We start from the raw sequence: 26,462 nt of genomic DNA, 5'->3' as shown, positions 1-26,462 counted from the left end.
ATGGCAGTGTCGTGGGAGTCCTCTGGTGATAAGACAAAGGTATTGGGTCCCTCTCTTCTTTAGGTTTGTACATGTTCTACTACATTTGAACAAGTCATGGTTTTTTGGGATTGGTGTTTGGATAGACATGCTATTTTTCAAAGGTTAAAGATATTTATTCCCCACCCACAAGCATTAGTGCCTGCATCCTTTCCTTCTAAGCCTCATCTCTCTGACTTGAAGCTATTGAATGAGTTTTAGTCTAATTAGCAAGGTAACTGGGTCCCCTCCTACTTCACATGTGTCCTCCATTTAGTATCCTTCTAATCCTTGAAAGGAAATCTTTAACAAAGTAAACTTTTCTACTTCTAGAGGTGTCTCTATTATGCATGCCAAGTTTGGAACATGGTAGAATATAAAGTACCCTTCATTAGATAGGTTCATCACTAAAGTAAACAAACATTTGATTGGTGAATTTCTATAGTGACACCTAGATGTTGTAGTGGTAAGGAAATTTGCTACTTCTAAGTAGGTTGCCAAAGGAAGTGTGATAGTTCTTTCTCTCACAAAAGGAACATTTTGGTTCTCTTTGTAATGTTCCCCTTTTAAAATCTATCATATGATGTTATCATTAGTATATTTCTCTATCATACCATAGGATAACAAAAATATTTAACAAGCTTTGAGACGATTTTGCCCAAACAGTTTTAGTCATGGATCATCCTCGTGTTTGAAGGTAGTTCTAGGCATCCTTACTATTTATAGTAAGTCATTTGAGCAAGGTAAGGATCTCTAGTAATGATGAAAATGGATCGTATCTTAACATCAAGAAGAACTATAAATTCTTACATTTATAGAATCTACTATAGTTAGTAATTAGGGGGATATAATTGTATTTTAATGACTTCCTCAATATCTATTGGATTGTTATATTCAAAAAAATCACATTAGATCCTAAAATATAAAGATTGAGGTGCCATGCTATTCCACTTTATTCTATATAGTCTATTAAATTTTTATTTTCAATTAAGGAATGATTTATTTGTCGATTAATTTTCTTATTTCAATTCACATTTGCTGTCCAAACAAATATAGTGGTGTATTTATCACTCCATCCTTATGACAAATATGAGTTAAACCTTGAGGAAGCAAAACTTCTAGTAAGGTAAAATTGAAAATGTTTCCTCCATGTATAAGTCATAGAAGATAAATAAATAGCACACATAACTTCTATTTATCAAAATACATAAATAAATACTATTCACATCTAAATATGACTATTCTATTTTACCAACTTAAAAAGATTTAAAGAATTTTAAATATTTTTACTTTATACAATTTACAAATTCAAAAAATGATGATAGTGTTTAATTATTATGCCGAGAGGTGTTCTATACAATGGCAGCACAAATGCCCAGCACGAGAATATGCCAAGATTCCTGTCAATAAAAAAGAATTGGGAGCAGTTACAAACTTCCAAATTAAATATTAAAAAAGAATTCCCGAAATAATAGCTGGCCGAAATAATAGGAAGCCAAATGGAGGCCGAAAAAGTAGGGCCCGAAAAAGTAGGACCCGAAAAAATAGGCCCCGAAAAAATAGGGGCGAAATAATTTCAATATGATTTTTTTTTTTGTTAAATATAATTTTGCATGCATATTCATGCTTTTTTTTTGCGGGGAGTGGGGGAATTTGAAACAAATTCGTGGAATGTGAAGAGACGTCTGTTGGGGGATATGAGGAGCCTCTCAGAAGTTATAAAACCAAGGCTCCTCATTTCATTTTCATTTTATGTTTTTGCAGGAGAGAAGAGGTGGAGGTTATTGGAGGATTAGATTGGAGTTTTTGAATAGGAGTAAATTGAAGTTTTGGAGTAACATTTTTGCAGGTGAGATTTCTATTTTTTATTTACATTTTCATTTAGATTTAGATGTAGATGTAAATTGAAATTCAAAATTAGTTATAATATTCTACTTTGATTTAGATTTCAATTTTAATTAATTTCAATTTGGTTGGCTCTCCTCCACAACAAACAGTGTATTGTGTATTTAATGGGTGCATTGGAATGCAGATTATCAGCCTAATGGCCAATCTCCAGTTTCCTCCACAAGCAAACCAATCTCTGGAAAGATCCCTCTTCCGAACTGAAAGGATGTGGCAGATTTCTTTCCTCCCCGGCCTCTGAAAATAGAGGAAATTCCCAATATAGTTGCTGATTTTCGAAATGCTGCCAGGAATGCAATAGATGCAGGTATGTTTTTTTATTCTGATCTATCTTGGTTTGAAGAAGAGAATGTTCCTTTTGTTGACATAATTAGTCCTTTTACGAACAGGGTTTGATGGTGTTGAGATCCATGGGGCGCATGGGTACCTTGTGGACCAGTTCATGAAGGATAGCGTGAATGATCGAACAGATGGCTATGGCGAAACATTGAAGAATCATTGCAGATTTGCACTTGAAGTTGTGGAAGCAGTGCTGGAGGAAATCGGAGCAGAGCATGTGGGAATTCGGCTTTCTCCATTTTCAGATCATGCAGAAGCGTATGACTCAAATCCAGAGGCACTGGGACTTCACATGGCAGAGGCTCTGAATAAATATAAGATATTGTACGCTCATTTCTTTGAGCCCAAGATTGATAATTCACAGACGACAATAGCGAGTGAAAAGAGCCTGATTCCCATAAGAACAGCATTCAAGGGAACATTTTTGGCTACAGGGGGTTATGATCGGGATGATGGTAACGAAGCTATTTCCAGTGGCAAGGTAGATTTGATTGCTTATGGCCGACTATTCTTGCTAACTGATATTTCTATTGTATATTCTCATGCCCACACGGGAAGTTTTAATCTATATAGTTTATTTTGTGCGTTTAGTGCACGAAATAAAGAATGCATATGCAATCAATTTTTTTATCAATCTTTATGATAGCTTTTTTTTTAAAATAGAAAATAAAAAATAGAAAATAGAAATTATTCTTTTATGTATGTGGAAAAAAATTAGAAAGATTTTATGTATGTAAAAAATTAAAAGAATTCTATATACATCTAGATTTTTTGAAAAGAATTCTATTTACATCTAGATATTTTGATTGAAATAACCATAATGTAAAAACAAAATATAAAATATAAATGTTAATATATGTATGTAGAAAAAATTAGAAAGATTGCATGCATCTAAAAAAATTCTATTTACATCTAGATTTTTTTAGAATGGAAAAAAATGGATAATAGAAATATCAGTTGCATGTTTGTAGAAATAAATTAGAAAAACATGTATCTAGAAATTAAAAAGATTCTATATGTGTCTAATTTTTAGATTTTACTTTATTCTAAACTAATTATTGATGGAAATATATTTTTAAAATATTTATGTAGTTTAAAGTTTAGATTTTAATTAATTTGTATGCAAATAGGAAAAAGAATAAATATTTTATATATATATGTAGATTAATTTCTATTTTTAAAATTTACAAGTAAATGAGTACTTTATTCATTTAAAGTAAACAAGTTTTTAAGTAATATATTTTTATTTTAGAAATATATTAATCATAATGTTCATTTATTATTACTTATTTAATATACTTACTCTCAAATCTAAGACAATAGAAATGATATTTTATTAACTTTGAAATAGGGAATTGTTAAGCAAGTTCGTTTACAAAAATACCAAAAATATATTTGGTCTTTGATCAAATTGGAGTTAATATTAGAAATATAAATATGATCATTAACAATTAAGCTAAATTCAGTTCAAAACAATAATATTATTTAAATTTAAATAAATCTTTTTGAAAAGAATTCTATTTACATCTACATATTTTGATTGAAATAACCATAATGTAAAAACAAAATATAAAATAGAAATGTTAATATATGTATGTAGAAAAAATTAGAAAGATTGTATGCATCTAAAAAAATTCTATTTACATCTAGATTTTTTTTAAATGGAAAAAAATGGATAATAGAAATATCAGTTGCATGTTTGTAGAAATAAATTAGAAAAACATGTATATAGAAATTAAAAAGATTCTATATGTGTCTAATTTTTAGATTTGACTTTATTCTAAACTATTTATTGATGGATATATATTTTAAAAATATTTATGTAGATTAAAGTTTAGATTTTAATTAATTTGTATGCAAATAGAAAAAAGAATAAATATTTTATATATATGTAGATTAATTTCTATTTTTAAAATTTACAAGTAAATGAGTACTTTATTCATTTAAAGTAAACAAGTTTTTAAGTAATATATTTTTATTTTAGAAATATATTAATCATAATGTTCATTTATTATTACTTATTTAATATACTTACTCTCAAATCTAAGACAATAGAAATGATATTTTATTAACTTTGAAATAGGGAAGTGTTAAGCAAGTTTGTTTACAAAAATACCAAAAATATATTTGGTCTTTGATCAAATTGGAGTTAATATTAGAAATATAAATATATCATTAACAATTAAGCTAAATTCAATTCAAAACAATAATATTATTTAAATTTAAATAAAATAAGCCATGTTTACTTTGAAACATCAAACAACTAATTAACTAATACAATAATTAAAATAAATGAATCTATTATGACATAGAAAAATATTTTCGAAGTATAATTTCTTTGTTTTTGAATCAATATGAGTTTTTTTTTCTACTTGAAAAGATAAACCATCCTAATTGTCATCCTTAGTTAACCCTAACAACAACCCCTACCTTAGCCCTAGCCCCAACAATGATGTACAATATAACTATAATCCAACATTAAACTATAATTATAGCACTAAAACATATCCCTATTGATATTCTAAAATCTAATCATAACGAAAATCTTAGTCCAAACCATAATCTAAACCAAAAACCTACACACTAATATTGGTTATAGTCCTAACCCTAAAATCTAACCCTTAACCATAATGTAAAAACAAACTCCAAAATATTGATCAAAATCCTAAACCTACCTATATGGATAACCATGATATTAAACTCTAAATCCAGTCCCAAAGTCCTAACCATGGTGTAAACCTATAACCGAACTCTTAAAAAATTTACTAATCCCTGATCCTAATCACATTCCCAACTTTAAACTTGAACCATAAACCATAGTTGTAACCATAATCATAAACTTAAACAAAACCTAAAGGTACAGTCATAAAATTAATAATAGCTTAGACCCTAATCCTAGCACAAACCACAATCATGACCAAATATAAATCTTCACCTTACCCCTAATCATAATTTCAATGTTAACCCTAACATTAGTTTCAATCCTACCATGATATGAACCCTAATATAGACTTCACCTTAATCCTCACCCTAATCTTAAGTCTAATCAAACCCTAACTAAAACCTAATCTAAATGATATATCTAACTATAATCCTAACTTTAATTATCATACAATCCAATGCTAACCCTTATGTATATTTAATCCCTAATCTTAACTCTAAATATTCTATAAACTCTAGAATTGACCTTGATTCTAACCATAACCCTAAAATCTAAATTGTAACCATAGCATAAAAGGTGGGGACCCCCACTACATGGCACAATTCTGGGTCTTGGAGCCTCGCGAAAGCACTACAGAGTGAGGAAATGTCAGAAAGGTGACATGTAGTAGCATGACGCAATTTTGGGCTTTAGAGCATTGCAAAAACAATGCAACGTAAGGAGGCGCTAGAATGGAGACTCATGGAAAGAAGAGGAAAGACATTCATGTTGCTAGCAAAAAACTATGAAAAGAGATAACATGATGTCTTAACCTTTCACAAAAAATGCAAGGTTGATCCCAAGGGGGAATTTGGTTTCCCCAAAAATGAATGATGGTCATTGATGAAGGTCTTCCTCTCGAAATAGACGGCATAGATGCATCGTGAATCCTCACCAATGAAGGATTAAATCACAACCGTCGATGTAGATTCTCCCCTCAAAAAGGATGACTGAGATGCAACAAGGAAACTCCTCCCAATGAAGGATTAAGTCACATTCGTTGATCAAGATTGGCTTTATTTCCAATGGATGATTAAGATGTAGTGAAGAGATTCCTCCCAACAAACGAAGAAGATAGCACAAAAGGTGTGAACCCCCTCCATGTGGCACAATTTTGGGTCTCAAAGACTCATGAAAGAATTGTGGAGTGAGGAAATGTTGGAAAGGCAATGCGTGGTAGCATGATGCAATTTTGGGCTTCAGAGAATTGAAGAAACAATGTAGCATGACAATGCATCAGAATGGAGATGCATGGTAGCATCTTGTGCAATTCTAGGCTTTAGAGTGTTTCGAAGACACTAGCATATAAAGAAAAGTTAGAATGGGAATGCATGGCAACATCTTGCACTTTTGGGAAGATAGCTCGCGAAGAAATAAGAGTTATCGAATCTCGCAACATGAATCAACCCAACCAAGAAAAAATGATCCAGCGTGGTCAATGAAGAAATCGAGCCAACACAAAATGTTAGCCGCCAAATTTAGCGATGTTAACCCTCTGCAAAGAACCTATCCCATTTAAGGTCTCTCAGATCAGACATCAGTGATGGGTTGAATAGGGGGAAAAAATAGCACACAATGCCCTCCTAAATAAAATTCTAAATGTAACACTAATAACCATGGTCCTACTTCTTTCCCTAACCTTATCCATGAGCATGGGAATATACATATTATTATATAGGGCACCTTATATAATAATAAATATAATCTAAAATCCCAACCCTTACTCCCCTCCTAAATATAACTGTGACCATAAGAAAACTTCTAAATATAACCCTTCCTCTAACTCTAGCCTTAACCATGAGCATAACCCTAGCCTTAACCATGAGCATAACTCTAACTCTAGATCTGACTCTACCATAATTGGACACTAACCCTAACCCTAACCTTAATTTTGATCCTAACTCAAACCCTAACCCTAACTCTAACCTTAACCTTGATTCAAACCTTAACCCTAACCCTAACCCTGGCCTTACTATAACCCTAACCCTAATCATAACCATAACCATAACTCTAACCCTAACCTTAACCATGGCCATAACTCTAACCCTAACCTTAACCATAAACATAACTCTAATCTGAACCTTAACCATAACTCTAATGATAACCATAACCATAATTCTATCCTTGACCTTAACCATAGCTCAAACCCTAACCCTAACTCCAACCCTAACCCTAATGCTAACCCTAACCCTAATTCTATCCCTGAGGTTAACATTAACTGTAATGTTAACTTTGTCCCTAACCATATATCTACGTATGACTATAACATTTTACATTACAATATCCCAAAAAAAATTTTTTTTTATCTAAATTAAATTCCTTATATTAAATTAAAAGATATATTTGACTCAAACCCTATCCCTAACCCTATCCCCACTATAACCCTAACCATAATCATAATGATGACTCTAACCCTAACCTTAACCATGAGCATTACTCTAAACCTAACATTAACCATAAGCATAACTCTACCCCTAACTCTAACCCTAATTCTAACTCTACCATAATTGGATTCTAACCCTATCCCTAACCCTAACTATAAGCATAAGTCTGACCCTAGCCTTAACCATGAGCATAACTCTAACTTTGGATTTGACTCTACCATAATTGGACTCTAACCTTAACCCTAACCTTAATTTTGATCCTAACTCAAACCCTAACCCTTTAAACTCTAACCTTAACCTTGACTCAAACCTTAACCCTAACCCTAACGTTAGCTTACTATAACCCTAACACTAACCCTAATCATAACCATAACTCTAACCCTAACCTTAACCATGACCATAACATTAACCCTAACCTTAAGCATAAACATAACTCTAATCTAAACCATAACCATAACTCTAGCAATAACCATAACCATAACTCTATCCCTAACCTTAACCATAGCTCAAACCCTAACCCTAACTCCAACCCTAACTCTAATGCTAACCCTAACCCTAATTCTATCCCTAAGGTTAACATTAACTATAATGGTAACTTTGTCCCTAACCATATATCTATGTATGACTATAACATTTTACATTACAATATCCCAAAAATAAAAAATATATTTTTAATCTATATTAAACTCCTTATATTAAATTTTTAAAAATATTTTGAAGCATAATTTTATACTAACTTCATACAACTCTAATTAAAAATTAATTAACAATTTTATAGTAACCTTATCAAAAAAAAAAAAAAAAGTAAATATTTTTCCTATTGCGCCACGACTGCCACTAACTATATATACCTCTATATATATTACGCCGAGATTAATCGTTCTCAAGGCACCTATTTTTATTTTTATTAATCCCAACTTCGATTAAAATAACTTTGGGATTAAATAAAAATAGGCGCCTCGAGAACGATTAATCTCGGTGTAATATATATAGAGGTATATATAGCTAGTAATACTCCCTAAGATACTATCTCTTAAAATAAAATAAACTATATATATGATTGGCCAAAATGTTATTTGTCAATCAAATCAATTCCCTTAAAACAAATACAAATTATTGAACTTAGAAAACGTAATTCAATGTTTTTTCGTTTTTTTAAAGCAATCTTTAAAATTAAGATATTACTTCATGAGATAAAAAGAAAATAAGAAAATATTATATATTGAAACATGATCTCCTTCCTGAGACTGACATTCAAATATTCATTATTTGTGATTCGCTGTAGAAGGAAACGATCATTTAATCTTTCGATTGTTTATGTACAAAAATTATCCTTATATGAGTACATACCATATATTGGATAGTCCACAAGACGGGGATAGTTTGTGGCAAACAGTCTGGAATTAATTTTGAAAAGCGAACATATTGAACGCCTATTAAGGATTGAACTAGAACACAACACCTTTTCAATTGAAAGCACGCCTCCGAGAAGCAAAATTGTGCCCCAGCGATAAAATATTAGTCATCGTACAGGTGGATTGTAAATTTGTTTTATTAAACTTTATGACTACTATCTAAGCGTTATCTTTAAATATAGTAATCATTAAAATAGGAAAAAATAGAAAAGGACACATCATTGTAAAGATGAACATTGTGTGCGGCCTAGTCGTTCATTAAGCGGCATGGGAAACTGTATCCGGTCAAGGAATTTAATTAGTCTAATTGTAGAGTTTGACTAAAGAAGCCAACTTATGTATATTATTCTCCACTCAAAAGTCGTCCTATTGGTTTCGAGGTGATACAACAGACACCTAGCGGAAGCTCTATTCATTGAATGGGTACGTATAACTATATCCTACATCAATTCACAACGTTTGCCTAGTTTCTGCTGCATGGACGGCTAAATAAATTATTAGAGAGAAAATAAAAGCATAAGCAATGTGCGAATAAAGAAGAAGTTATCCATAGATGTGACCCCACACATTGAACTGCGTTATCGCGAGGGGTGGAAACTGCACTGAAGTTGTAAACTATCTTTGCTTTGTTATGTGGGAAAGGCAAGCAATAATGATGAGTAGAAATTTAACCGACTTACCTTTCGTTCTTTTTGTTGACCATGGGGTATAAATTTCAAAATACCAACTTTACGATTTCGTGGGTCACATGGCAGTTTTGTGGAAATCTTTAAATCGATTGGTTAGGAAATATCATTTGCAGGATTAGAAGCGAACTTGAACTCTGCTAGATGTAATTTTGTCAGCAACACCACCCATCTAGAGCAAGATTCTAACAATGATATTCTCTCGTCAACTCTGTCATTCTGATGGAAATTAAAGATTGAACATCATTTCAAGTTGAGTGTTTTCAATAGCTCGTTACACAAGGCATACTTACAATTAGTAAGAGGCTAGTGGCTTTGATTTGTTCAAATCAATCAAATATATTTTCTTACAGCTAAAGTATTTTACTATGAAATTAAATATACCCCAAGTGAAATATTGAGAAAACCATGCAACATTTCAAGACAATTACAAGTAATTCACTATGAAGAACTGACAATTAAGTATTCATTACTTTGAAAGCATCATAGAAACAACTTGATCAAGTCTCTCTCTTAGCTCACTTACTCTACTCTAGCTCTTTGATCCAATCTCCTAAACTAATGAATTACAAATGAGAAGGCCTTGGCCTTTTCTAGATGTCAAACTACAATGAATGGCCAAGATTAATTTGAGATAAAAGGCTCATATTTCTTCCTACAAAACCTAATTAGTGTTGTCAAATTTATAACCAATTATATAAGAATGCCACATCTTGAACCAATAAGAAAATTACAACGATTCTTCCAACCAATGAGAAAATTGGACACTTGCATAATATGATTGGTTGTGGTCTACATCATCAAAATGCTTAGTGCAATAACTTCTTAATGAAAGAGGGGGTTTGCATTCAATGGGGCAATGAATCTTAAAAAATATGCAACATGTTGGAAAATTGAATGAAGAATTTTATAATTTTTGGGTTTCAATTGGGGAAAGTATGTTGAAGTTGTCACTGTTGGGTTGTGTTTATGAAGCTTCCAAAATGCTGATTTCCCATTGATGCACATGTAATAACAATTGTATTACAATGTTTTCAATTACCTATAAAAATTTAGCACTCCAAAATTAAGTTATTGTCCAATCCAAACATTTATTTATATAACCCTTGCATATTTTACATAAACTCACAAAACAAAAGTACAAAAGGATTTTTAGGTATTGAAAGAAGGAGAAGTTCGAAAATATCAATTTCTTAACATTGGGTAGCAATAATTGACACTTTGAATGCTTTTGATGAATATCATATAGAAGAAAAGAAATTGTGGTACAAAACTATGAAATTATAGTAACTTCAGATGCTTAAAAGCTAGTGTATTTTTTGTTAATGAAGAATGTTTATCATGAAATTTATAGCAATACTTATAGGAAAGTGACTAGATATAAGGGCATGAATATTTTCATTGGTTGAAAGATGATCTTTTGGTAAGGTTTCTTGGAGTGATGACCAATATTGGTTTTGGTTGATCATGAAAAATGAATAAGTATATATCACATCAAGATAATCAATAGACATGGTGTTTTTATCAACAAGTTTAGTAGAGTAAGTATTATTGGCCACAATCTTGGTTATCACTAGAATTATATCTAAATATGGTGAAATTATGTTCACTTGAGTTAATATTTAAGTTAGCATATTCTTTGGATGGTGAATAAGATTTAAGTTATATGTATGATATTATGGTGTTGTATTGAAGATCAAAGATGGTTTTTTAATGTCTAGTTAGAATCAAATGTGAGATATTTAAAGGACTAATCAAATATTGGGATATTAGTACAATCACTTTTTTCTATTATATCTATTGCTCATTGTAAAATTATATATCATTATAGAGTAATCAACTCCCATTGTAATACAACTCCTAATAGGGTGGAGACCTCTAACAAGGTCTAGACCTCACTATTATACTCAATGTATTTAATGATTCCTAATAGAGTTAATACTCATAATAGAGAAGTATCAAAATGGTACATGGTTGTGGGTAGCATATCAACAAAGGTTTTCCCTTGGCTAGGATTTCCTCAAAAATAAATCATGGTGCTATGAGTTTATCATTGTTATGTTCTTTAGTTATCAACATTATTATTTTTGGTTTCATATGGTTAAGGTTTAAAATGTATAGTTGGTGTGAAAGTACATTCCAATACAAATTCACACCCCATCTTTGTATTGTCTATTTTTAAGAATGGGTATCAAAGCCTAGTTATTTAGAAAACATTTTATAGCTTGAGGAGAATCTTGATGGATACAGATAATTTGCAAGGTAACTTTGAAGTGGCATTTGAAGATCTAGATAGAGAAAATGAAGAAAAAGAAAGATTAAAGATGAAGCTCAAAGATGCACAAAGCTACATTAAGAAAATCTAGGATCTAGTTCACAACACTATCAAAGTTGTTACCTAGTGCCTAAATAAACTTATTGATTTATAAATTGCAGGGGTATCTATCCTCCAATTCACTGATCTAGTAGAGGTGAAATAATTTTGTACATAAAAGAAAATGCATAGCAGTAATGAGCCAAGTTTTTAGGTATTAGGTCTTGCAACCCATGTTCTCTTCAAGTTAACTCAGTTGTAACTCAGCTAAGTCATATTTATGTCCCTTCCTCAAAAAATTTAGCCTAGGCCAACTACTACACATACCATTGTTTTGGGTGTAATTGATTGAAATATTTTATACACCAAAATATAAACTCCAAATTTTATCTCCAAGTTTTTAATTTGTATAGCCTTTAATCCTTAATTATCCTACTCTTCTTTAATGTTAGTTCCAATTTTGTTCTTTGACATCATATGAAATTCTTTAGCCTTCTCACTTATGGGATACCCTATGACCATATGAATTTCATATCATGTAATCTTAATTGCTTCATCCATCTAAATTTTCATATCATGAACTTGACTAAATACAATGTGAATCCAATCCTCTTTAAATTTCTCTAGGAAATGAAGGGGACAAATGAGGCCCTTAGTCTCTAGATTTTTGTAATAATCTTTCAATATCCTATCAATGCACATTTTCCATACACTTCCTATAGCTCATAATCACAAATTTCTCCAATTTTACAGTGATAAAATGAACATATGTCATTAACAAGTAAAACCCTGGGTGAAATCAATGATAGTACAACCACCTTGGTTTTTTTCTTTACAAATTCTAGATAGAGCTTGTACTTTAGTTCTTCACATACTTCATTTAGAATCAATTTCACAAAGCTTTCCTTTTTCTTTTTCTTCATGGTTGCAAAACTTGAAGCTATGGTCGTAGTTTAGGGTTTCAATTTTTGAACACTTACATTTCTCTCAATTCACACCAAATTCTCCTTCTCACTTCAAATCTTCAACAAATTTGCTCTCACGATCATTTTCAAGAAATTGCTAACTCAAATCACTCCAAATCCAGTCTTTGCTTTCAAAATGAAAGGTAACCAAATGAATTACTTTTTCCCTATTTTACATGTAAAATAGTTATCTTTTAATGTGCATTGGGGCATATTAAATGCTAAATACCCCATGTTTGGTTGTAACTAATAAATGCATCTAGAACATCATTTCCATCACATGCTCTGTTAGCATAATAGAGTTATCTAAAGCTTGGGTAACACATCATCTCTTCTTACAACATTAAACTTTCTTAGTCAAAACTATATCTTTCATTATCAACCATCTTGGTGTGACTTTCTAACTTTCCAAAACTTTATAACTCGATGAGTTGTCCTTGTGCATCATACGATATGTAGAAATGGACTTCATTCCATTTTATTCTAGGAACTGGTGCAAGATCTATCAATGATAATGCATTTACATACATTCTTTTGAAGTTTGGATAGAAGTAGAGGTTTCATCTAATCTATCACATGAGGTTTCACCATTTCATGCATTCGATGTCTCATTCTGTTCTGATTTCTTCCTCCTTGTCTTATTCATTTTTTCACGTATTTCATCAACATTAACTTTTCCTTTTCCTTTTGGATTTTCCTCTTTAGGCGCTAACATTTGGTACCTGTAGTTCTTGCTTAAGTGATGGACCTAGTGGAAATGATGACATAGCATTCTAGAATTCCTCTAATTACTATATCTATCTCCAAAGTGAAATCTCATGCAATTAAAAGCAATGTGACCATACTTTTTGTCTGTAGTGCAAGAATACCATGTATTGTAATCCGAATTGATTATATTATCTTTCTATTATGGTGTCCAATTAGACTTCATCCATGATTTCGATACTTGTGACTTCTATCTAAATGTATTGCAAGCATAGAAGTATCCATTAAATGCATACTTTTTAGAGGATTGATTGAACTTATATCTACATCCATATGCTTGGTAACAATACTTATTGCAATTATAATAATATTCATCAAAATTAGGAGCAACATTGGACTTACCAGTTTTGCTCCTACCAATATTTATTATGTCTCTAGACTTTCCAGAGTGATAATATGTGGGTAAAAGCACAAACTTGTGTAACCCTTTTATAAAACAAAAGGCTAACAAAAGTATAACTATTCATCTTCAATGACATAAAAATGGTAGTAGTATTTAGAATTTGATAATGAAGTAAACTAATGAAATGTGTAGAAATGAATGAATGTTAGGATTATAATTTTTAATAATTATTTGGAATAAGAAAAGATATATTTTCTAAATTTTTAAAGACAATTTTTTACCTGTTGAAAAATACTAAAAATTAGGGGTCTAGTTCCCACCACAAAATAATGTGGAAATTAACTTAATTCCCTTCAATCTTAGATTATGTTATAGATAACATGTATAGTTAGAACAATCAAAAATAAAAATTGTCTTTAGACCTATATTTTATTCGTTATAATGATTCAAAATTAACTCATCTAAAATCGATAGTTTTTATCTCCCACCACATTTTCGAAAACAAATATTTTCTAACCAAAAGCAAAATTATACATTCTTGAAGAGGACTCTTTCCTCTAGAATGCCATGTTATTTTTAATTTTTTTTATATAATTTAATATTTTTCCTTTCTCAAACTTGACATCTTCTCGAGTGTTAAAATAAGTACTTGCAAATTTTTTTAATTACAAAATACTATATCTAATTAAAACACTGTCAACTATATATGAGAATATTCTTGACTTTGAACTCTATAAAATGGTGTTTATATGTTATTAAAAAAATACTATAAAAAATAGTAAGAGTTATTGAAATGTCAACTTTTTGAAATAATTTTGTTTCTCTAGTAATTGGATACAAACTAGTATAAAACATGCATTTAAATGACATTTTCAATTGGAAAAGTGTTAGACCATATATAACTTATCTAGGGTGAATTTTTCTAGATCATATGTTTGAACAAAATTTATTTTAGATAGAACTACTAAAATTTAGTCATTTTGATAAGCCAGCTTGAACGGTGACATAACTTTGTACTTTTACCCATGTATGTTTCTTTGGCTTTAGATTGTTGTATACATTCATCTATTCAACTTGCTTGGATGATTCTCCTTTCTTGGTAGTAGAGTGTTCAGTGTAGCCTAGTCCTGTTGTGTCTCTCGATCACCTCTTTCCTATAAGTTGTTCATCTAGTATCTTAATACTCCTTTGATCTCTTCAGTCTATCATTTGTTTATTTTTCAGATTTCAATTCTTTCTTTAGCTTTTCATTCTTAGTTCTTAGTTCCACAATATTTTCCATCTTGTTGTTAATCTCATGATTTGCACCCAGTAGCTGATTCACCATAACATAGTCGATTTAGGGTCAACCTTGTAATTTATTCATCCCTAGCTTCTATTCTTGCATTGATCTATCTCTTCTTGTTTTCAATCATTTTTTTCATCCTCAACATTTCCTTCTTTATCCATTACTTTACACATCCTAGTATATTACAACTCTTGTTATCTTTTAAGTGATTTTATCTACTCAACAAGGCTACACATTTTCTCATGTAGATCACCTATGGCAACATCAGATTCACCAGACATTTTTTCATTAGAAAATTCTTCAATTACCTCTTACTAATGTGGTATTTGATTGGTTTTTTGAGAAATTTCCTTATATTCAATTACTACTCTAATTTTTCTTTCCTCTCATTGATTTGGATCATATCCATCCTTAATTCTAGCTTAAGATTTTCAATGGTCTTTTAAAGTATATACCTCTACATAAATCAAATTTTTACTCTCAGGTAGTAAAGACTTCAACAAGAGAACTATGATTGGATACCAATATTTGGAATATTAGGAAAGGTAGGATGCTAAGAGGGGGCAAGGCGGAAGGGGGAATTAGTATCCTTGAATTTTTTTAACCTTAAACAAATATAGCAATATCCCTTGATTAATATGTAACTCAGTAATCACATAACATTTAACACAATACTTGAAAATGAAATTAACTTAACTATTTCAACATGTATCAACCATAAACATATAAACATAAACTAGTAACACAAAAAATAAAAAAAAATTTAAAAAAATTGGTTACATCGAAACCCTTGGTAAGAGGGGAAATTGTGGTAAATTTGGTACCCAAAGATCCATCACTACTATAGTAAGAGGAATCCTTGTTAGGGCTACAATGTTTATGTCACTTAATGTAACTTACTCTATTAGGAGTGTACAATAAAATCTAGTAGGATCTACTTTTTTCAAGGATTTTGCAACACTATTCCAAGTGTGTACTTAGTTAAGATATTTACGTAAAAGACGGTAAGGTCTACCTTCTTCAAGGATTTAGATAACTATAATGATTAGGAAGTATTAGAAAATGATCTATATGATAGAAACTTACTTTTCTTGATTAGATCTCACTTATGCTCAATTGTTTATCACATTCTATGACTAATTTTTAATTCCTCTTTATACTAGTTGAATTTCTAACCTTTGATATCCTATATACTTTCCTCTATCATGACCTTATCTTTCTTACTTCTAAACTCCTCTCTACAAAAACATAAATATATTCTAGTTAGGTCATTTTATAGTTTCCTTTTGCTTCTTTGACATCTGACCTAACTAGGGGTTAGGAACCCTCTAGAATACATCCTTGATTGAAATCAATAATTGAGAATAATCCACCATTCTATATTTTTACTAGTTTTTTCTTCCTTGAAATCACGAAACAATCAAAACACATTCCTCAAGAAATATTTTCAAATATCTTCCTTAGACTTCATGAATTAGGTTTCCTACTCAGTAGGATCATTTTACATTAGATTTTGTGCCAAATTAAAATTGTATTTAACTTTTATTCCACTCAAGAAATACTATTTTCTGTATGTTGTCACTCTATTATCTCTACTTAGTGATCTCTATCTAGCTTAGTGAGGTCTTGTCCTCGATGAGTATAAAGTATCTCTGAGTATTGAGATTGGTAATAACTATATACTTATTATTCTCTCCCTTATTTTCTTGGATGGTATAGTGACTCAGTTGTTGAGAGAATGGGTGTTGTACACATTGCATAGTTTTATTATTTTATTTTATTATGTAATGTTGTACCTAGATGGGTGTGCAACATAGAAAGAATCACATGAGATATACTTGATGATTTGTATTGTAACACTATGATAATATTTCATGTAATTATTTAATATTGGGAAAAAGAATTAAAATTCCAATATTAAATGTGGGATCAAAGGGTTAGGTAGCACATGGTTTTAGCACATAGTTTATGTAATACCATTCGGTGGTTTTGTGGGACTTGCTACTATATAACAAGCCACAAGGGTAGCTATTGATGTAAGGAGAAGTGAGAAGGAGAAAAGGGAAAGAGTCAAGCTAGACAAGGCTTGATAGGTTAGCCAAGGGAGCATTTGTGAAGGTTGGAAGCATGGCATGAGATGTGTGGATTCATGCTTTTTCACATGGATTTCTTGGTTGTGGCTATGGATTTGAAGGCTTCCTTGGTTGTACTAGAATGAAATTTTTGCTAAATAATACATGGTGATGGATGCTTTTGGAGGCTAGGTTTTTTCCTCAATGAGGGCTTCCTAGGGTATATCTCGTGTCACAATTTTTGTGGGTATGTTGTCTATTCTCTTGGATGTGGATTTTAATTAAATATTTATTTCAGATCTATTATGAGTTATTTGGAAATAGTTATATTTTTATTGCAAGTTTCCTTACATCGGTTACTATGTCTACCTTCACTTAGTCTTTTGGCACTAATACCTGAAACATAATTATTTAAGGAAGTAATGTATTCTCCACAAAACATCGCTACCTAGACCAAAAGAAGGTCATTTCACAAGCATTGTTAAAAATCATGAGCCGCCCATGTACTTTCTTAAGAAACTATGAGCTGATTTTGAATTGAGCTTGAAACCCAATTATTTTGATATTAGACCATCATATGGAGTTGGTGGTGGTATGCCTTAGGATAGGCCTAGGGAAAAGCTCAACAATAATATGAGGAATCACAAATGTCCTTAGCCCCTTGTTCCTCTTCCTATGCTAGTTGTCCCACCACCTCCCCATCATTGATTAGTATCACCTTCTCTTACTTCATTGAGTACCCTTTCGAGTAATTTAGTAGACCAATGGATGTAGGCAATAGATATTCACCCACTTGGACACATTTGTACTAGTTGTGGAGGTATATGCAGAGGCTTTCATAGTGATGTCAATGTAGCATAGGATGGACATGATTCCAAGGGTGCTAATTTTGATGATGAGGCATATGTTGCTGATGGTGGTGGTAGTGATGAGATTGATGTTGATTCATTTTTTGACATTCTTTATGGAGAGGGAGACAGTTAGGACCAGTAGGTAAAATTTTAATTAAAATTTATAAAGTACATTATTATTTACTTTCTACATAAATGCATAATTGTATTAATTAACCATATTAATGTATGTTGATTTTTATTTAATAGAGGATGGATGAAATTGTTTCTCTTAGGAGACAACATAGCATTTTTTTGAGACCTTTAGACATTGGCATCCCTCATACAGTATGCATTTTGAATTACACTGTAAACAATGTACATTGTAACACAAATTTAATAGTATGTGCTTATATATTCTTTTTATATGATTTTGTAGGGATTTTCATCTATTACATAGTCTAATGCTTGTATAGGTCTTGATCCACTGACCACTGAGGCACAACCTCAAATACCTATGATATGAATTTTTGAAGATAAATAATTTTTACTATTTTTATGTACACATTATTATTAACTTTTCTTCAACTTTGATTCATGTATAATAATGTATTTTGGCTTTACAAATGGGAGATGGATCATACTTTTCAATATAGGCCTCAATATAGTCTATTTTTGTCTCCTTCATCTTTTCACCATTTTAGATATGGTGATGATCATCATGGTAGCATATCTCTAGACACATCTATGACACTGGCTACTACTTAGGTATGATATATATGTTTTTATTTCAAAAAAAATGTAGTGTAAATTATGTACTTTTTAATTTATGTATTTTGTAATTCATGTATGTATAATTTTGACTCAAGTTTTATGTATCCACGACTATATATAATTTTAGGACTATGTTGCCATGAGTTTTGCTAGGACTACAAGAGTAAGCTAGATAGAGGTACAAACATCATCCTTTTAGGTCAATATTGTTATTTATACATAGTTCATTATGATCTTTATCAAATTTTTAAAATTTATGTATTCTATTATAGGACCTCACCACTGCCACAATTGGTATCTTTGATAGCATGCACCTCCTCCATTTATAGAGGGACACCTATCTCATGTGGTATTATTTTAAATAAGTGCTAAATAATTTAATTTATTTGCAAGCTAGATTTTGAAACTCATTTCAATTAAGCTTACATATTGTCTTCTTAGGATGTTACACACAATGTCCCACAAGATGTCCCACATGATGAGACACATCATGTTACATAGGATGATCCATCTAAGTCCTCTACATGTGGAGTAAAGAGGACTACAGATTAGATATATTAGGTCTTTTGGAAACTTTAGAATGTATTTTTATGACACATATTATTTATTATGATACACTTTGTATTAGGATAATTAACTATATTATATATAATTTTTAACTACATAGATCATGTTACATAATATTAGACCATGTTATAGATTTTTACGAATTATTATCATGCAAGTGTATCTAGTATAGATTATTATGTTATCATGTTGTAAGTATGAACCTTTTTCTTTATTGTGACACATTTTATTCTTATTATGTCACATTTTTATGGTATATAGTTCATGAACAATAATTTTAATAACTTTAATTAATTATAGAAACATTAATTTAAACATGTTTGAATGTAAAAGTAATGGAAAAATATAGGAGGTCACTACATAAATTGACAAAGAATTTAATATCAAGTGCACATCTTTAACTTTCAAATAGAAGTGAACTCCCATATTTTACATAGCTTGACTCATATATTATTAAAAAAAGTGAAGTTTTATAAATTTAAAACAAGTGAAGTCAAATATATGTAACACAATGTGAAGGGCATAAATAGAAGTGAACTCATGTTTTTAGATGTTTACAACATGTTTTGATTTCAAAATGAAAGATTGGTTCAACACATTTCTTCAAATGAGGTCCTATATAATAAAATTTTAAAAGAAAAAAATATAATTTGAAATTTTAATAAAAGCATAAATTAATAAGAGATATTTGTATTATGTAAATATGTGTAATGTATGTGCTCACTATTTGTAATTGCACAAGATGTTGATGTTGGATCCACCTTAAACATTTAAATTTTTATAAGTTCTACCTAAGACTTGAATAAGATGTTTATGTAAGTTCTCTATTTTTCTATTGACAACAAATACATACATTTAAATTATATAAGTACATATATAAAAGGATCACAATAAGTAAAAAAATTACATGTGTGTATTTTGTCGTCATCCCATTGTACCATCTACATCCTCTCTCTTTCGCAATGCATCTATGATTGTCTTTCAAAACCAACATCACATACCAAGTCAACATCCAAATACTAAATACAATCTAGTATCCAATCAAGATGAAGTTAATGAAATGTATCGAGCTTAAGTCAAAAGCCACATGTCCAAGAACAATAAACAATAGATAATAAAGCCATCAATAAAAGTAAATCACCAACAATAAGTACATCACCAATAAATAGCTAAAGGTCATCAATAAAAGTAAACAATCAACAATAAATGACATTGAATCAATAAGTAACAACTCACAATAAATACACTATCAAAAGTAACATCCAACAAGTACACCAATGGAGGAAAATTAAAAAAAAATCCATGAAGGAGACTTAGGATACATACTAGGGAGTGTTGTCACATGATAAAACTACTTGAGTTACCCTAGATTGGTCTCTCACTAGACCCCGACCCCTTAAGCATTGAGTTACCCTAGACTAGCCACTTTGGACCTCAGACCCTCAATGTGACACATGCGTAATCAAAATACCCTCTCATGAAGTTGAGGAAAACCAATCATACCTTGCACTAGGTATCATCCCAATCCCATCCTTAGCTTCTACATGCACTCAAGGTAGGGGTAAGGCAAACATTTCTAACTTATCTTTTCAGTGTATCTCAAGTAAAAGGGCTAGGAGATGTATTTTAATTACTATGTTATCACTTGTTACACAACTTATAATGAGTTACCCTAGCAGCCACTTTGGGCCTCGACCCTTGTTGTAAGCCACTCCCACAGGCATGCACCTAGACCACCTTCCCAAAAATCACAAACCACAATTGTGTGACATACCAAAAAAGTAATACTGATCAAATTTGGCTCCTTAAAAGGAAACCCAAAAATAATATTGGTTCTCAAAACCCAAGTTCTCATAAGTACTCAATAGCATAAAACTCATAAAAATAAAATCTCAATTCAAATCATAAAGTACATCATGACATTAAGTCAAATAATCATAAAAGAGATCTCAAAAATGCCTCTAGTGCACATCATAACTTGGTCAACTAAAAAATCCACAAAGAACACCATCAGGGAAATAAACATTAAAAAGACTATAAATAGAATATCAGAAAATACATAGTTTTTAGTCATATGATTTAATTCCATCAATTTCTCTTGTTTAGTTTGGCTCATAAGGATGTGTTTACATTAAAGTAACAATACACATGTTTACATAGATAGTTTGACAAATATATCTATTTAAATAAACAAGTATTTAAATTTGAAATCTCTTAATTCAAAAAATTCATGATAATCACATGGTTTTAATAAAAAAGTTAAGTTGAAACTTGAACTATTCAATTTGTTGGTTTCTTCCAATTTTTTATAATTAAATTTTCCCTATATTAGAAAGGGTTTGAAAAGAATATTGTCATAATAAATTTTTAGGTTTTTGTACAATTTTCCTTAGTCAAGTTTTCTTGATCAATAAGTTTTCCTATTTAAAATCTGCAGCATAATTCTTTATCCAAAAATTATTACAATAAATTAATAAGCATTATGAAAGCACCCAAGAATACATGAAGTAGATAGATCTCTCAATAAAATTCTATAATGGGTTTTCAAATCCTACCTCAAAACCGTAGCTAAAATCTGAGACAATCTGTGAATGCATGCAAATCGAAACTCTCTAAAACTTTCAACAATTCTTTTGCTCCAATTCTAAATTTTGCTACCCAAAACCTTTGTGTCTCTCAAATGAACTACCAACTCCCTTATAAAGAATCATAACCCTAACTAGGGTTTCTAAATTATCGAAGGCTCTAACTTTATTAAATAATAATTACATTGATTATTTATTCCTTTCATTTATAGTTAAAGAACCTTTTAATTCTTTTATTTTCCTTTTCTCCACTTTATTAATTAGTGAAAGTAGTATTTAATGCATCACTTATTATTTAAATTAATAATAATAATTAAAGTTCATTATTAAATGCAAGCCTAATTTAATTATTTTCAATTAAATCGTTATAACAAAGTAATATCAAATCTTTCCTCTTGTAATCCATTAATTCCTTTTTAAAATCCAACTTCTTAAATTAGAGTTTTAAATTAAATATTTTAAATTGAACTATATATTTAATTAATTATCAATTAATTAAATATTTTCATATTTTAATTTCTCTTTAACCAATTTTGCAATGTAGACTCTGAAATTAAGCCTTTTAAATTAAAGCACATATTTAATTAGTTTATTATTAGATAAATATTATCATATTTTAATATTTTCTTTTTAATCAAATAATATTGAATAATTCTAAATATTATATGATTAACCCAAATATTATAATTTAATCATTTACCAAGTAAATCACATAGCTAAATCCACATAAATTCAACATTACCAAAATTGGTGAAAACTCAAAATTTAACTTCATAGGCAAAGATAAACTCATGGGTTTAAAAATGGTGGAAAGTTAGTTATGAGTCCTTGGAGGAAAAGTATTTAGGTTATTTTTGGGATTGGACTTGCTCATTATCTCCCCATTCTTACCATTGAGTTATTGTGATACGACATGCTCATCCAAGCAATTCAGGGAAGTTGATGCCCAGTACCTACAAATCTGTATAAAAGATGAGAATGTACATGTGCATATATATCTAAGCTAAATAGGAAATGGTGGAGAGTGGTGCATCATAAAGATCTTGTCTAGTAGGTGACTACAACTCCCTTCCTCAACCATATAAGGAACACCAAATATAAATGTAAAAATCACACACACCATACGCATGCAAGTGTGGGGTAAGTATAATAGTAAATCCTAAATATAAATAACATCATATTCTAACATGAACATCTCATCATCATGAGGACATAATAAACATATTTTTAAGACACACCATATGACATCTTCATAAAATTAATTTCATTAACTAACTAAGAGCAATTAAAGCGTCATCACTGCAAGTAGGAAATTGTGTAGAGCCTAATAAAATTAATTACTCAACATAACAAAGTATTGCATTTCAAATATCAATTAAGGGCTAACACATCTATATAAGAGTCATATAGAATTTTAAATACTAATAATAAAATGATAGAAAAGGAGGGGCATTACACAAATAAGCAACAAAAAGGCAAAAAATCAAAGAGAAGACCAAAGATGTAATCTTAACCAAGAATAAAAGAAACGATAGTTGAAGAAAATGTTGAAGTTGAGACTGGCATTTGATGTTCAAAACTAAATATTATTCAAGAAGTTTCAAAGATAAGGATGAAGTAAGTTATGAGATAAATGAGTGGAGGAATTTAAATATGGTATAATAAAGGATATTTAAAAATTGGATTTGGAGTAAGAAGTTCAAGGTGGAAGTATGTTTCCCAAGTGTCTAGATTCAATAAATATGAACTGTCTGATGAAGATCTGACAATTGTAATTAAGTAGCCCAACCTAGAAGATTCTTAAGGAAGGGTAAAATTTTTCTATTCAAAGGATTAACACAATATTTATTGTTTCTGATAATGTTGATGTTACTACTTGTTCCTCATACTAAAGAACTTGAAGAAGTGATAAATAGAAAGAGACACGAGTGAAACTACATTACAAAGATCAAGGAAGTGAAGTGTCAAGTTGATGTGTGAAATGTGTAAAAAAACCAAGAAGGGATCTAAAGTTGAAAGAGGAAAGTGACTGAGTGACACAAAGATATAAACAAACAAGGTAATGATAAAACCTAACAAATAATTTCACGGTTACTCTCTAATTATTATAGCAAAACAAATCTTAATAAAGTGGACCTAACATTTATTTGAAATACTATATGGTGACATTATATTGAATGTGTTTTAAGTCCTTTAGAGTAGGTAAATCTTTAGAAATTGTCATGGAGTGAACAAGGTCTAGATGATCTTGGTGAAAATCCTCTAACTAGGTCACATAAAAAATGTGTATGTAACCTTTAGCATGGTTGGCTCCTAATAGAGGTCACTTCTAAGGAGTGAAAAAAGTGGGTTGTCAGTTCCCAAGTGTTTCTTACCTTTACAAGGTTTCTATGTTAAATCCTTGTGTCAATTTGTGTGGATAGCTATTGTGTCAAGCAAGTTTATTTCATGCTTACTATTTATTACTACAACTCAATATAAGATGGAAGATAACTCTGATACTTTGTATATTAAGTTGAGATAGTTTAATGCAAATATTGTACTAGTTTATATTTTAATGTTAGATCTAGTAACTATGCTTATGATTTGAAAGGTTTTAAGTGTTTATAAGGCTAGTAGGATAACTGGTTATAATTGATTTAACCCCCCTCTTAGTTATCTAAAAAAATACTGATGAGAATAGAGTAAGTGATGAAGAAGAAAACAAGAAAGAGGAGATAGGTGCAAAGAATGCCGAGGAGAATAAACCTAAAGAAGCCAAGGAAAGTAAAAAGGTTATAGTTAACTAGGTAGGCTTTTTTGTGAAGGACATTATTTTAAATTAAGTCAATAGATATTTTAAATTATAGTAAATTTAAGCATACATACATACATCAATTCATATTTAAATATATAAAATATTTTAATTTATTAATATGAATTTTGACAAAATAAAACATTTTCATAGTGACACATACTTTTCAAGTTATTCAATTTGGTAAGGAAATTCCATTGAACACATATAAAAATATTAAATTCAATAATAACACTACCACACACACATACATCATTCTCTTTAAAATAAAAATAATTTAAATAAATCGTTAAATCTCTATTGCAAAAGTAATATAGCCATGTGGTGTATGAATAACTTAACTTTTTTGAACCCATCCTAATGAAGGAGATAGCCTCCTCTACCTCAACCACACCAATCTTCCATTCATGTCTATCATTCAAGAACTCAAATGTCCAATGGTAGGGTAGGCCCAAAATCCTAACCAAATTGAAATTTAGACATTTATATTCATCATTTACATTCCCATTTTCAACAATATAATCAATCATTTTCAATGACATTCATTTCATTACTAAAAGATGATAAATCATCACCAATATACTATTAACATGACTAAAAAGAAAACTAGTCCAATGGCATGTCTAAAATCTCAATTTGACTTAGCTATAGAAGCTAAACATAATAACTTGGGTCAAAACATCTTATCAGGTCAACAAGTTCAACAAAGTCCTACCAAATTATAGGTTTCAGCATAATGGGTTGTGACAAATATAGGTTTAAACCTCTTTGACTAAGAGTCAATGAGTGAAGAGCATCCATATTTTCAAATTGTACCTAATAAGAATTGATTCCTAGTAGACTCATTTGGTTGATTCTATTGCATCCCTACTATTACTTACTCATAGAAGTTGTTATACTTAATAATTTAAGAAATGTGCTGTTTTTTAAGGATTTACTCATTTTTACTAAATTTGAAATTTAAATGAAATCTATCGAATGAGGCATCGTGTTATTTAGGCTTATTGCAAAGTTTAACTTAAGAGGCTCCTTGTTGCGTGATTAATGTTCTCCACTCACAAATTGCCCAACGAAATACGCGTAGCTGAAGCTTTATTTATTTATCGAATGTGTATCAATTGACAACGTAAGTTATTAAAGGAAATACGACATGTGCCAAAGGAAAAAAGAAGAAGTTATCCTTCCAAGTGAATCCATACACCAAATCAAGGAAAGTGTAGTGAATTTAAAAATTCTTCTTGATCTGTTGCGTGGGAATGGTAAGAAATAATACAACTGGCTTAACTTTCCATTTATTTATTTATGACCAGGGGATGTTAACTTCAGAAACAGCGGCTTAAATAGCAATATCGTGGTTGGTTACGTGGCGGCGTTGTTCTCAAGTGATATGGAAATCTTTGAATCCATGTCGCGTAGGATGGAAAAATGACAGAATTAGGCGAACCTCTTTTCTCGACAACTTCCACGTAACGCATCACTCAAATTGTATATTACAGATGTGCTCGACTGAAACAAGAGAAAAGGACTTATGTTTTTTTCTGAAAATGCAGAGGAAAGGGAATAATTTGAGAAAGAGCGGAGCAAATAAAAGTGGGTTCAAATTAAGAATGAGATGCAGCAGGCTACGCTTGTCTCGCTCAAGGCTTCGACTTCTCTTTCTCCTGGAAAAATTGAAGCAACCGTTTCACCGTATCTGGGCTTCAATTGGGGAAACTAT

General features: G+C 30.5%; 1 protein-coding gene across 1 annotated transcript; it reads left to right on the top strand.

Moving 5' to 3' along the window:
* Nucleotides 1-26,174, top strand: LOC149563031 (12-oxophytodienoate reductase 2-like). Its single transcript, XM_089828054.1, has 4 exons — nucleotides 1-39; nucleotides 2,131-2,230; nucleotides 2,313-2,717; nucleotides 26,056-26,174. The coding sequence occupies exons 1-4, from the start codon at nucleotides 1-3 to the stop codon at nucleotides 26,172-26,174; spliced, it is 663 nt and encodes a 220-aa protein (XP_089684180.1).
* The last annotated feature ends 288 nt before the right edge of the window (nucleotides 26,175-26,462 follow it).

This window comes from Cupressus sempervirens, chromosome 4 (genome assembly GCF_028749045.1).
Source record: "Cupressus sempervirens isolate cs-2001-9-10 chromosome 4, ASM2874904v1, whole genome shotgun sequence".
NCBI lineage: Eukaryota > Viridiplantae > Streptophyta > Pinopsida > Cupressales > Cupressaceae > Cupressus > Cupressus sempervirens.
The sequence above is the reverse complement of the archived record's forward strand: the minus strand, read 5'-3'. Positions and strand labels throughout refer to the sequence as shown.